The 14,524-nt window shown below is 49.3% G+C and overlaps 1 protein-coding gene across 1 annotated transcript in view; it reads left to right on the forward strand.

Annotated features, from left to right (window-relative positions):
- Window positions 1–6,156, forward strand: part of LOC106844898 (contactin-associated protein-like 4) — a 171,046-nt gene extending 164,890 nt beyond the window's left edge. Inside the window, exons 22-24 of the mRNA XM_044751479.2 lie at window positions 1,782–2,000; window positions 2,244–2,315; window positions 3,977–6,156. Coding sequence (XP_044607414.2) covers window positions 1,782–2,000; window positions 2,244–2,315; window positions 3,977–4,170 — 485 coding nt within the window. The 3' untranslated portion in view covers window positions 4,171–6,156. The remainder of the gene's footprint in view (window positions 1–1,781; window positions 2,001–2,243; window positions 2,316–3,976) is intronic.
- Window positions 6,157–14,524: the final 8,368 nt, after the last annotated feature.

Below are 14,524 nucleotides of genomic sequence, written 5' to 3' on the forward strand. Positions count from 1 at the left end.
CAGTGCCCAGGGGAGACGCTCTTCACGCAGCTGTCAATGTGCTGGTATCTGATTATTCCCTTAGCCCTTGGGTTAAAGAATTTATTCTTCAAAAGAGCAGAAGCTGTTCTTTTCATGGAACACACAATTCACACTAATGGATAAGGCAAAGCTGCCTAAAAATCTGAGTGAGGAGGGAGTTTTCACAACCTGAGATTTCAGAAATTTGATTTTCTTCTCAAGAGTTAGAAAATTTTGTTCTTAAGAGAGAGGTTTAAAAACAGTAATGCTTTCATTTGAGACACTCTGACCAGTTCTACTGAAAATCACGAAGCAGAGGAAACCTGTGCCAGCTCATGGTCACCCCACTGCCCGACCCTTCGGGCGATTACCCCAAACCCCCTGCACTCCCTCCCTGGACACCTGCTCCGCTATATTTTGTCCTGAGTCTGATCTCTCAAGAGCGCAAAAGACAGTGAAGGAAAGACGAGGACGAAGCTTCAAGCACTAGCGTGTGCAACCCTCTCCACATTTTTCTAAGGACATATGTCTTACAAAAGATGTATAGATATAGAGATATGCAAACACACGTTAATGATGAAAAGAGGTTTACGCTAAAGAAAGCATGAATGGTGCAACTCCAGGCATCCACAGGGAAGACACTCATTTTGGCCTCTTTCCAGCACGATTGTTAGGTCAACCGGGCAGCAAGCAGGTGGGGTGGGGCCGAGTCAGCTCCTGTGGGCGGGTCCCCCTGGGCTGGAGGGAGCCTGGGGGAGCACCGAGAAGCCACTGGGGCAGAACCCGCCTCCTGGGGTCGCTGGAGAAGGCCTGTCTGTGGATCCCGGAACCGGCTATCTCCAAGGATCTGGACCAATCTGAGTGTCCGGCAGAGGGGCCTGAGGACAGCCCTGCAGGACACTTGGCCGTCGGGGACGCGTGCTGGGGCAGCATCTACATCCCACGGAAAACAACCCGACGCCCAAGGGACTCACAGTGAGAGGGACGAGTCCCTACAAAGTGAAGCTGTCAGCGGGACAGGAGCGCCCCCATAAAGCCTCATGGAAGGACAGGAGATCTGAGTAAAGTAACAGAAGAACGCGCAGGAACCTCAGCTGAGAGTCAGCAGAGGAACCGGAGGAGAGGGGTCCTCGCTGCCGCTGGATTAGAGTGCCCGAAAACGTATGAAACCGCGTCAAAAACCCCGAGAGCTCCAGGAGGATGTGGAGGAGGATCCAGGAGGGGGAGGGGCAGCTGGAACCACGGAAGGAGAGCGAGAGAACTCAGAAGGAGCAGCAGAGCGTTTCTCTGAGATGAAGCAAACCCCAGTGGTGACAGGGGTCGCCGAGGTCCGCCTGGCTGAGTCACGTCAGATAAAATGCAGGAACTGCCATCGCGGAGAGAACCCTACCGGCCTCCAGTAGAAACAGCGAGTTACAAAGACCAGAGCACGAGGCTGGCGTCCGTCTCCTCTGCAGCGGTGGAGGAGGATGCTCTGGGGCACCAAGCAAGTTTCCCCTCCAGCCCTAAGAGAGGAAACCTGATCCATCAACGCAAATCAGAGCCCAGAAGAGAAGAGCAGGAGGAGGGGCCGCAGCGTGAGCTGGGGACGTGTCACCCCTTTAGGAACAAACGCATCCTTATATCCGCTGTCCATCTAAATGGATAATGATAACCTGCTTGGAAACACGAACTATACGCACTAAATAAAGATGCTGAAGTGTTCTCTGCTCCCCACTAACTGCGCCCCAATTACTGCATCCCTCTAAGGCGCCTCACTAACCGCGCTCTCCCTCCCGCAGAGCCCGGCGGCCACGTGGACGCGGAGACGGCGCGGGCGGGCGCGCGGGGCTTCTCCGGCTGCCTCTCCGCCGTGCAGTTCGAGCGCGCGGCCCCGCTGAAGGCTGCGCTGCGCCCTGGGCGCCCCGCGCGCGTGTTGGTGCGGGGTCCGGTGGCGGCGTCCGACTGCGGGGCCGGAGGCGGGGACGGCGCGGCGCGGGAGCGCACGCACGTGCGAGCAGGTGGGCGCGGCGCGGGCACGGGGGCGCTCGAGGGCCCGGCGACATACAGACCCGGATGTCTGTCGTTCGGGCCTAGACTCTGGCACGGGCTCCTGAAATCTCAACCTTCCTTCCGCCCCTTTGGCCAGTTGTACGAGCTGACGATTCTAAAGCTAAAACAACGTAAACTCCAACTTTATGGGATGATTCCACTCTGGTTTAGCATTGTGGATTTCTCACTCACTCTCCTTTCTCCCGCTGTAGAACATTCCGGAGTGATGGATGAGGGGGAGCCCATGGCTGACGCGACCAGGGGAGACTCTGCAGTGATTGGAGGTGACTAGAGGGTGTCTTGGTGACAGCCAGGCTGGCGAGTGGGTGGAGGTGGAGACAGGGGGTCTAACTAGGTCCCTCTGCTGTGACTGACTGCCCAAAACACGGTTACCCGGAGCTCGCATTCTGCTCCCCCGCCCCAGCTGTTTCAGCTGCCCAAACTGTTCAGATGACCTCAGTTTCTTTGGACAGTAACTGAAGGTGAAGTTATTCTTGATCGTCACCAGTCTTGCCATGAAACCAACCCAGAATTGAAGAGACAGACTTCTGCGTGGCTCCTATAGTCCCAGAGGCGCCCCATGGCCCTACTGCCCCTGCCGGTATGGAGGTGACCATCACTTTACAGGCAAAGTCAGCTTCTTTCTTTACTGCAAATTACAACAGACCTCAGTGTGGAGGTTGGATGAAATCTCTCTCTCTCTAAAGCAAAGACCTCTAGTGAGACATCCAAATAATTATAACCTCTCTGTCGTTTTTTTCCAAGATGAGACAATGCACATCAGCCCTGGAATGCTGGCTAAGATGTGGGCTGCTCCCCTTCCTGGCAGATGCAGCAGCATGTGCTCATTGCCTTCCTTCTGCCGCCGTTAGAATCCGCGTGTGCAAACGCTGTTTTGTGGGCTCAGTTTGCTGCAGGCTCTGCCCAGCCCAGCATGTGCCCACAGCATGTGGGCCTAATTAGGCCAGCCAAAGCTCGGAGTCCACAGGACTCCACCACGGTTTCACCAACCACCTGCACAGGGACGGCAAGCTGTTTCCATGGTTGTTTCAGTAGCAACCGTGTTTTCTGATGTTCAGTAATGGCAGGATACGTCAACACCTGTATTAACGACCCTCAATATATATAACTGGGAAATGACATTTGACATTTGTGTACTAATTCTGCAACTTAGAGTTGACATCTAATTTCCACCGGTAAAATAGCGTGAGTAAACATTTTGCTATGAAATAGCTTGGTGTTTTTCCCAAACTTGAATGTGTGTAAGTATCGTTGAAAAGCTTTCTAAAACCATCAATTTCTCGCACCTGGAGATTTTGGTGAAATTTGTCTAATGTGTGCCAAAGTTGAGAACCACAAGCTTTGGTTTTAATCATCAAAACATTTTCAGGGGGAGACCTCAAGTCACTTGGATCCCATAAATTCCCACATTCAATATATTTCTATAATAAATTTAGTGACAGAGACCATTTTCATATTGCTAAAAGTCACTCTGCCATACCGAAGTTGTTTAAAATTAATTTCACTAAAATGCATGCAACTTAATTCTATTAACAAAAATACTGAAAACTTTGGGAAAGTATGATGATACATTCTATACTTTTAAAATAATTTGAACCTGTCTGCTTCCTAACACGGACAGTGCTCATGGTCTGAGGCATACGCTTATTTACTTCCGGAAGCATTAAATGAATCCCATTGTAATTTGACTATAAGGGCATAAAATAGAGCAATCCGTATGAGGTTGGTAGAACTCAAATTTTATGATACCACCTGACGTAGAAATCCCTGAAGCTTCGATGCCCAAGCTTATAACAGAATCTGGGCTTGATGGGCGTCGAAAGTGATCTGATGTGGACCATCGGCAGTGAAGCCAGGCTGGCATGTGCTTGGATACAATGCTACCGTTTGAGGTCTGATGCCGCCTTCCCTCCTCCCTCACCAGGTGTCATAGCTGTGGCGGTATTTGTCCTGCTGTGCGTCGCTGCCATAGCCATCCGCCTTTATCAGCAGAAGAACTTGTACTCAACCAAGGAGGCAAAGCCACCAGAGAACCCAGTCCATGCCCCAACCGGGCTCCGGTGTGAGCTCAGCCTGCAGAGCGCGGTCTGCGGAAACCAGAAGGAGTACTTCTTCTGAGCAGGAGCCAGGGTGGACGCAGTCTCTCAGCAGGCTGCCCTTCTCCTGTGCCTGGGGCTCCCCAGGGCTAGAAGTCCCCTTTGCAAAAGCAACAGGTTGAGACGCAACCGTGGGGCACAAATCCCGCCTCACAGAGGGTCTGATGGCATTATCCCTTAGCTATCGTTTGCGTCACTGCATTTTATGTCACCATGAATCAGTATCATCATAATCCATGTTTGTTTCCAATGCTCTAATGTGCTTTTAAACTGAATTTTAGCTTGCTTAGCCGCTGGGGTTTTGAAAGGGAAACTGGCCCTCAGCCGTCTGTCCCAGTGGGACCTGAGGCTCAGCTTTACTCGCACAGGAGGCTGCGTTTTGTGATCACAGAACTGAACATCCTTCTTGACCACGTTTGTTGAATATTCACATCTTCTGTGAGCCATAGCCACGTGGCCAAAAATAAACAGCCTTTCTGCCTTTCTCTTTGTTGGTTGATGCCAAGCAGCACTCCTCTCTCGGGGTATCATTGCTGGTTTGTTTGCATTGCTTTTATTTAATGTTTCCTTCAAATGCCCACGGTGAGTACGGATGCTTCTGGCACTACGTGCTCGTCTTCGGGGGTGGAGGTACGACGTTCGGACGGTGCAGAGCGGACCGTACATGCTTTACTTTTTTCCTTCATCTTATGCCATCGAGGTCCGTGATTGACATTTGGCAGTGCCCTGACTAATGTTGATTTCACAAAGTTTTTTTTTAATTGAAATTGAAAAGCAGATAGAACCACAAATTCTTAATACTGAAAATGTATTTTTTTGCATCTGAGATACCTGGATGATACATAATAGTAAATTTATTTCCCTAAACGCCCGGTCATTTGTCAGTGTTCTTTGTCATGGTAAATTCTTCTGTTTCTTTGCTGTTTGTTGGCTTGGCTTTTCTCCAAAGGTCTCCCCAACTTTGCTCTGCTCTCCCGAGACTGTATTCCATGGAGCTTCTTTCTCGAATATTCGAGAGCAAGTCACTTTATGACTTTTCTAAAGCTCGGACTGTTTCCACCATAGACTCCCACGTGCATGGCCACCCGGTCGCAAAGTCCTACAGTGCTGACTCTGAGCCACAACCACCCCCCAAGCTGAGCAACCAGAATCACCCTGAAATTCATTCTCCTAGTCTCAATTCCAGGATGCAGAGATCCATGTCTCAGAGCTCCCAAAACCGGTGGGAGCTTCTTGGGGAGCAGACCAGGAGAGCAATGGATGACAGGGGATTCCAAGGAAACTGTCTAGTCATTAATTTCCGAACCCCGACAAATGAACCCTCACGAGGAACCTGCAGTTAGGTCCCATAGAACCAGTTGACAGAAGACACGCTCCTGCCCCTGCTTGCCCTGTGCCGGAGAGCGGGGATCCTCCAGCGTGTCCACGTCAGGAAAGGGAAGAAATGCCTGGCCTCCATGTTGCTTCTCCTGTCGATCTCACATCTACTTTTTGGTGTCCTTTTCCACATCACCTCTGTCGCAATTTGTCTGTTAATAATTGCTATTCTTTTTTATATGCTAGGACTTGCTGGGGTTTTATTTTCCTGTAAATCTAAAGTTCTCAACTAATACAGTCACTTAAGGACAGATCTTGGTGAATGGTGCACACGTTTCCCCATTTGTAGCATCGAGACAGAGATGGTAAGTTGAACGATGCAGAGCTGGCTGCAGACTTGGTGACCTCCAGGCCGCGTTTACAAGTGAGGGGGGCTCACTGGCGCCCGATGTCTCAGAGGACAGATGGGGGGCCGCACGGCTCTGTTGCCCACCTCCCGCCCCGAAGCCCCTCCATGCGTCCCGTGCCCTCACTGTCCTTCCCTGACTTGTAAAGTTTACCTTCTTGTTTGTTAATAAAACAAGACTTTTAAAACAAAGTGAGGGATATATTTTAAGGGAATTTATGTAACATTTTACAATTATGCAATTAGAGTTTTTCAAACAGTAAAAAAGTGTAGCTGTACTCATTCTGCACTGTGTGTGTATTTCTTTACATGTCATAGGCGGTCCTAGGATTGATATTATTTGCAAATTGGTGCTGCAGTTACCGTGGTATTTTCTTTTTAATTTTAAATGGCTCAAATAGAAAGTGGGAGGAAAATGGTAGCTATTTACAAATTGCTACAGTAGAAGTGATCTGCAATTGCAGATACTCATTGTAGACTAACCATCAGGAAACCATCGGCGGTGCCCTCAACACAGGATAAGTTGTTTGTAGTGTGCGTCTCCTTCCTAGAGCTTGGTGGGGTGGCCTGTAAGTCCTGGGGTGCTGGCTGGAAGAATTTAGCACACTCATAAAAGTTAAAATGCAAGAATACATAACTGTTTCTCTTTTCAAATTAAAACAATATAAACACTGTATAATTGGCACTCCCTTTGAGAAGCCTGAGCTTTTCTTTCCTTAGCCGCTCCCTTTCCGGTAGGAATCAGAACACTGCATGTCACGCTGCTTATCTCTAATGGTGTCGCCTGACTCCCAGAAGCAGCGTCACGAGATGGCTGGGCCCCCCAGGGCTGGGCTCCAGTGCTGGGTCCTTGCCTGTATCTCATGCAAGATGTGAGAATCGCTTGATGCGGAAACAAAATCGTTTGAATGTCTTCCACTGGGGGTTGTGGCCCTTCCTGGGAGACAGAGGCACCGAGTGGAAGAGATTATGGATTTGAAAACAGCTTAGATTTTGTTTTTAATAATCTGACTTGTCAATTTACAAATGAAGAAGCCAGAACACAGGCTTGTAAATGAATTTCCCCACAGGGCCGGTGCTCACAGGCGGTGAGGGGACGGAGTCACCAGCCTACCTCTCTCCATCACCACGCGGCCAATGCGGGTGCTTCCATCCTGTTAGTCCCAAAATGTTACTTGAAGAGAAAAACACCTGCAGGACATTATCTTATTTTTCTAAATCAATGTATAATTATACATCTGTTTCCACATCTTTTCTCATTGAACGTCAACTTTACACGATGGATCGTCGATGGGTCACTGACATACGTATATATCAGATTATTCTGAAATCTAAGCATCAGTTAGGTTTGACTGCACAGCTGAGTCATCAAATTATACTCAAGATGGAGAAGGATGGAATGGCTTTGCCGTAAATCAAAGTGTGCTTGTTGGATGCTGGACTTTATAATCCATGGACCTGCACACGTCCCCAAACATTTAAATGCTTCCTGGCTTCCTGCTTTCCCACTGGGTGATGAGGATTGTAATCAGGAAAGAAGTGCAGAGTCTGTCCTTATGTCCGTGTGTTGGGGACACGCCCGTGAATAACGTGTGTGTACTTGTATGTGAGTAATATATGAGCACGTGTGTGAGTAATATGAAAGAGTAAAGGATGGAAGAGGGGATAGTTTTAAGTGGCTAATCTACTGGAGCCCGTGGGCATTTCAAATTCTGGATCAATAAGGACAGAATTCACTGCCTTAGTTGAACAAAAATAGTACCAGTGATAGACTCTTAGCTTATGAACCACACATAAAAACAGCAGATTCTTAGCCTGCAAAAGCACACTCATTGCCAGGTCTTGTGGCGTGGGGTTTGGCAGGATGACGCCCATGTTCCTGGGACCCTGGATGTCTGCATCTTGTCTGGGATGTGGAGGTCCCTCAGAGGAGGGTCCCACTTCTCGTCCTGAGTGCTGTGGAAACCAGCTCAGGACAGGTGAACTGGGCTGTCCTTGCTCTGAATGAAGGGTTTTCTTTATCCGACATCTTCTGGGAGACCCTTTACCCAACTCCTCCCTTTTCCATTTCCAGTTGTTTCTGTGGGATGCTCTCCATCCGCGCTGAGTCCCACCCCATGCCCTGCTGTCAGGGCCACCAGGGGCCTCTGATTCTGCAAAGTTCAGGGACCCGGGCCCCATTTGCCCTGTTTCCTGTTTGCATCTCCAGACGCTTAGTGGGCGAGCGAACCTCGTGACCCGTCTCCCTCTTCCCCTCAGCATCTCTCACAGGTGCTTGTCCCCTTTCTATTTTATTTCATCTTGCAGTTTTTTTTACCTTTGTGCATTTTTTAAAACTGAATTGCGGTCAATATAGTGGAGTTCTAAGGATGAATGGAAGTTAAAGTTTAAGTTTTTCTGTGTTTAACTAAAAGTCCCCTACCTGACATTTTCTCATTTTTAAAAAGTGTAGGCTTCCTCATGTGAAATCTTGTGATGCTGTGTGCCTCCATATCTAGGAGAGTTAAAAGCATAATGTGCAGGGGCTGGCCCCGTGGCCGAGTGGTTAAGTTCGCGCGCTCCGCTGCAGGCGGCCCAGTGTTTCGTCGGTTCGAATCCTGGGCGTGGACATGGCGCTGCTCGTCAGACCACGCTGAGGCAGCGTCCCACATGCCACAACTAGAGGAACCCACAACGAAGAATACACAACTATGTACCGGGGGGCTTTGGGGAGAAAAAGGAAAAAATAAAATCTTTAAAAAAAAAAAAAAAAGCATAATGTGCATCCCCCGTCTTCACGTAAGTGGCAGCACTTTCTATAATGGTAGAGATTCACGCAGAGAACACGGTGGCACCTGAGCTTCTCCATGGGGTCTCCACGTGAGGAGTGAGCAGTGGCACCTGCCTCCTCCCTGTTCTTCGCTCCCAGGGGAGAGGGAAAGCTCTCAGAATGGGCGTGCTCCGTGCTAGCAGGCAGCATCAATATTGTTTTCTGTGAAATAGGAGCTATAACCATTATTCTGAACAGACACTGAATTGTTGCTGTTCATTACACTCAGCTCGTCACATTTGCAATCCAGCTAGCCGAGTCCGCAGTGATGTTGTTACACAGCGATAGGTAACTGATACAGGGTGTCACGTGTGTGCACGTATTTGCAAAATTTGTATGTACAAATGTGTTTGAAATATCCAGGGGAAAATGTGGGACTCTTTCAGAAAATAACTCAGGTCCACAAAATGCAGGGCAGTCTGCTTCAGCACCTCCTGTGAGCATCAAGGTAAGGATGTCACAGACAAGTCAGGAGACGGGGGGACATCCCAATCCTGTGTCCTGGAGGACAGTGCCCAGAGCCTGCCCCTACCATGGAGGGGGGCTGAGCAATGAAGAAGTATTTTGGAAAGTAAGATAATCTAAGAAACAAAAAAATCTCAGAAATTTCAATGCCCTAGAATTTTCAGGACAAATTCAAAACTGTGATGCTGGGTTAATTAAACCAAAGCAATTAGCAGGAGCAGAAGGATGAGAGTACAGGGCCCTGCACACAATTTAAGATGTGCCTGGACCCTGCACACAATTTAAGATGCGCCTGGATCCTGCACACAATTTAAGACCTGCATAGACCTTGCAGACAATTTAAGACTCCCCTGGACCCTGCACACAATTAAGACCTGCATAGACCCTGCACACAATTTAAGACCTGCATAGACCCTGCACACAACTTAAGACCTGCATAGACCCTGCACACAATTTAAGACCTGCATAGACCCTGCACACAATTTAAGACCTGCATAGACCCTGCACACAATTTAAGATGTGCAAAGCATAGGAGAATAAGGAGGAAATCAGAGTTAAGTTGAATTGTTCTCAAAAGCAGCTGAAATGGGCTTGGCCCTGTGGCACAGTAGTTAAGCTCAGTGTGCGAGACTTTGGTGGCCCAAGTTTGCAAGTTCAGATCCCAGGCACAGACCTACACCACTCATCAGCCATGCCATGGTAGAGAACCACATATGAAATGGAGGAAGATTGGCATAGATGTTGGCTCCAGGCTAATCTTCCTCAAGCAAACAAAAAAAGGGGAAGATTTCCTCAGATAAAAAAAAAAAAAAAAAGCAGCTAAAGTCATTGAAGAACATTTTCTATGGTAATATTCTTTCATTCTGTAATAGGGTTCTTCCTTGAGTAACATGCAGAACTTAAAAATCACTGAGTGGGTAAATAACGAAGTTGACTTTTGGCATTTCTGTCCCAGAAACCCAGGGTTTTGTTGTGACCACCTGTGTCCCATCAGCAGACGTCCAGGTCAAGCACAGTCCTCGTAACTGGGCGGTCAGCAGACTCTCAGTCTGAAACAAGCTGCACCCTGGTCAAGGAGGCCCGGCAAGCCTCTCCTGAACCAGGCGGCGAGAGCTCGTTCCTGACTCAGCTGCGTCCACAGGGAGTGTGACCTTCCCACCCTCCCTTGAGGAATAACCCTCACGTTTCCTACAGTGTTTTGCTACCCTTTGGTTTAAAATGCTGCTTTTCCAAAAATGCAGAGGACTTGTACCCATGGGAAACTATCAGCAGAGTGCGCGTGGTTGCCAGGTAACAGGCCATCATCCCCACACCTTGTCTCAGATGCATCCCAGCAGGGACCTCGCCGAGCAGAGGGAACCAGGGCGCCTTCCCTCAGGGTTCCCTGAGCCGCTGGGCACGAGGCCAGCACGGCAGCAAAGCAACCGTCAGAGATGAAAGAGAGCTTCTCATGCTGTTTGAAAAATGAAAGTTTTTGTAATTATGCATAACATTTTATTTCCTTTCTAGTAGTACCATTTACTTTACTCTCTGAAAATTGCTACAGGTGCATGAGTCAACAGTAAACTGTCTGGGTTGTTCCTGAGGAGCCACGTAGGGTTGGCTTCAGGACTCAAAACGCATTTGCCATAAATGTAAATTCCTCACATTATAAATTATGTAAAAGAAGAGTATCAATATGGAAAACGTGAAAAGAGTTGTTAACAGCCAAACTGCTGAAGAGGGTAAACAGGTGCCTACAAGTGCAAATCTTTAGCATAAGTATATAATATGATGCCCCCCCTTTTTTTTTCTGCTGAGGAAGATTCACCCTGAGCTAACATCTGTGCCAATCTTCTCTTTTTTTTTGTATGTGAGCCACCATAGCACGGCTGCCAACAAGTAGCGTAGGTCAGTGCCTGGGAACCAAACGCAGGGTGCCAAGGCAGAGCATGTTGAACTTAACCACCAGGCCATGGTGCCGGCCCCTATAATATGACACTTTTAAAAAGCGTTTCATTACTGTAAAAGTAAAATTTAGTGATTTTATGGCTTTGAGTCCTCAGGCTTTCTCTGAGATTTCCTCACTCGGGCATTGGCTAGACAGGTTAATTAATAATCGTAAATGAGCCCCCGAAAGCAGCTTGCAAAATGTAGAATTTAGATGCAGTGGATGCTCCATCCACGGTTATTATTTTCAGAAGTGCGTTGAGTGTGTGGCGGTTGGCGCCGTGCCCTGGGAAAATGGGCGCTTTATAGCACCACGCTCAGCTTGTGCTGCACAGGTTTCGTGTGCTGGTTCTTCTTGCTTGTTCTGAACCCGCTGTGGCTGTCCCCTCCGTACCTGGAAATATCCCTGGAGTAGACACACTCAACAACCACCAGCGTCCCCAGGCGATCTCCAGCTTCTGGAGTGGACTGTCACACAGGCCGTGCCACGTGGGTGCCAGGGTTTCCCCTCCCCATCAGGAGAACGACACTAAAGCAGGACTTCATCTCGAGGGGAGCTGCAGAATCTGGGCCCCCTCTAGAGACTGAGGAGCGTGGGGCCTGCTTATCCTGAGCAGGAGGATGGTGGTTCCTGGGTAACGAGTGTGGATTAGCTCAAATGCAATCATTTTAACCCAATTGCTCTTCCAGATGTGATACCTGGAGGAAAATCAACACAGCCCTGGACACATGGCGTGCCGTTAGTGATCGAGACCTGCTCTTTCTTCTATCCCAATTTCATTGGAACACCGGAGGATATCTTTGCGAACCGTAAAGGACCTGCAAAAATCAAATGAGAACACTGACGACAAAGAGTAAAAATGAACGTTTTCAGGGGCCAGCCCGTGGCCGAGTGGTTGAGCTCGCACGCTCCGCTTCCCGCGGCCCGGGGTTTTGCTGGTTTGAATCCTGGGCGCCGACATGGCACTGCTCATCAGGCCACGCCGAGGCGGTGCCCCATATGGCACAACTAGAAGGAACCACAACTAAAAATATACAACTATGTACTGGGGGAATTTGGGGAGAAAAAAGCAGAAAGAAAAAGAAGATTGGCAACAGTTGTTAGCTCAGGTGCCAATCTTTAAAAAAAAAAATTAACATTTTCAGAACTCTGGAAAGTAATCAAGGCACAATCTGAGAAGCGTTTGTTCAAGAACTGAGTTAGCAACCACAAAAACCTTCCCAGGATCGGATGGTGCCCCTGTGAATTCAACCAAACATCTAAAGAACTAACGATCCTTCGCAAACACTTCCAAAAATAGAAAGGACAGAACACTTGGCAATCCTTCTGCAGTTGTATTCAGGCTGGCATTACTCTGATGCTAAAACAGAAAAAGACATAGTAAGAAAAGCACAGACCAATATAACCCTCACGAATGTATGAATATAGATGAAAATATATGAAAAAACATATACATAAAGATACATATATATATCTCCTTAGCAAAATACTAGCTACCAAAGCCAGCAGCATATAAACAAGGATTTATCCCAGGAATGTAAAGTTGTGTCAACATATGAAAATAAATCAGTGTAATATACTGTATTTATATTCAAAAAAGAACAAAAACCAGGTGATCATCTCAACAGAAGCAGAAAGACCATTTGACAAAACCCAGCGTACTTTCCTGAAAACCTCAATACTCGTAGACATAGAAGGAAATTCACCTACCCCGAAAAAGGCAATCTACAAAAACCCACAGTTAACCTCATACTTGGTGATTAAAACAGAAACCTTTCCCCTGAGGTCAGGAAGGAGACAGGACGTCCCCTCCCACCACGTCTGTCCAACACTGTGCTAGAGGTTCGAGCCATGCAGAGCAGGCAAGAAAACCCAATAAAAGGCCTCAAGACTGGGAAGGAGGAAGTGAAACTCTGCCTATTTACGGACGACCCGATCTTGTAAATAAAAACTCCTAAGGAATCCACACAAAGTCTATAGAGCTAATAAAAATAGCTATTAGACCAAGGTTGCAGGATGAAAGAGCAATATACAAAAATCAACCATATTCCTACACAGCCGTCAACTCTCTGAACAGGAAATTCTGCGAGTGCCTGAGGCCCCTCCACTGCTCACAGTGACCCTGACCACCACGGCCTGTGGTCATCCCTCCTCTGGAACCTCCACATGTCAATCACTCAGTGCTGCGCACTGAGCAAGTACTAGGCACGAATCGTCTGTTAGTATCACGTTCTCCACTCTGTCTCTACATCAATTACTGGGAAGCCAGCAGATGGATGGAATTCTCTATCCTAGAAACCAGGACACTCGAGAGCGACTGGGGTGTTGTAAGGAAATGCACCAGGAAAAGACTATAAATCGGGGCTGTCCCAGGCCCACTGCATCGTGAGAGCGCCCTGCTAACTGGCCACACACATTAAACATGGCCCATCAGCAAAGGTCCCCCAGAAGCTGATGCCAAGACAGGATTGCGGGCGTAAGAGGTTGAGGGGAGGGAACGCTGCCAGGTACGGAGGAGAAAGGGGAGGGAGGTGGACGGTGGGGTCTTCCTCCTGTGATGACGGATGGAAGGAAGGACATGTCCTTCACCGCAGGGCAGGTTCAGAAGAGCCTTCACTCCCAGGAGTGGTGGCATCAGCACCTATGCCTGGGCAGCCTGTGGGGCCTGGCCTCGGTGGCTGAGTCACAGCACTGCCCTGAGCCTAGGGCAGGAGGGTTGGTGGGACGTTTGGGATCCTCTTTGCTTCTCCCCCAGGGATCCTGGGAGCATCTCTCCAGAGAGGAAGTTGAGCCAATCTCCCCCAGCGGGAGGAGCTGCAGGCCTGCCCAGGCTTGACCTGGAGGCCTGACTGATCCCATCTCTGCATCCTCCAGGCTCCCTTCTGCCCTCCTCTCCCCCTCAGCTGTCACCTCGCAGGGCAGGGCTCACCTGGTGGTGAGAGCCAAGCCTTCCCTGGAGGACTCTGGACCCTCCGTGGGCCGGGTGGCTGCTGTGTGTGCAGTTACAGCAGGCAAGAGCCCTGGGGGCATCCAGGTGTCAGCTGGGCTGGCAGGATGGGGCTCTGCCACCTTCCTGTAAGAACAGACACCCACTGGCCAGGGCAAGCCACCTCTGGGCATGCTGACTCCTCCTCCCTCCTGATGACCCTGCACACAGGATGTCCAGGTCTGTGTCCGCAGCCATAGCCTGTAGCTCATGGACCCCCACTGTGAGCCCTGACTAGAGCCCGTCCCCTCTGGGGACCAGGACTGCCCATGGACAGGGCTCAGGACCGCAGGGAGGGGAAGCCACTGCCCTTGGGTCCCTGGGAGTGACGATGCGGGGAGCTGCTCATGGCCCCCCTCCGGCTGAGGACCCGACCCAGATGGAGATTCAGTGCAGACACTGCACTTGGAGGACCCAGCCCACCTCTCGGGGCATTGGCTGGTGCACGAGCCTCGAGAAGGCT

This window comes from Equus asinus, chromosome 19 (assembly GCF_041296235.1).
Source record: "Equus asinus isolate D_3611 breed Donkey chromosome 19, EquAss-T2T_v2, whole genome shotgun sequence".
Taxonomy (NCBI): domain Eukaryota; kingdom Metazoa; phylum Chordata; class Mammalia; order Perissodactyla; family Equidae; genus Equus; species Equus asinus.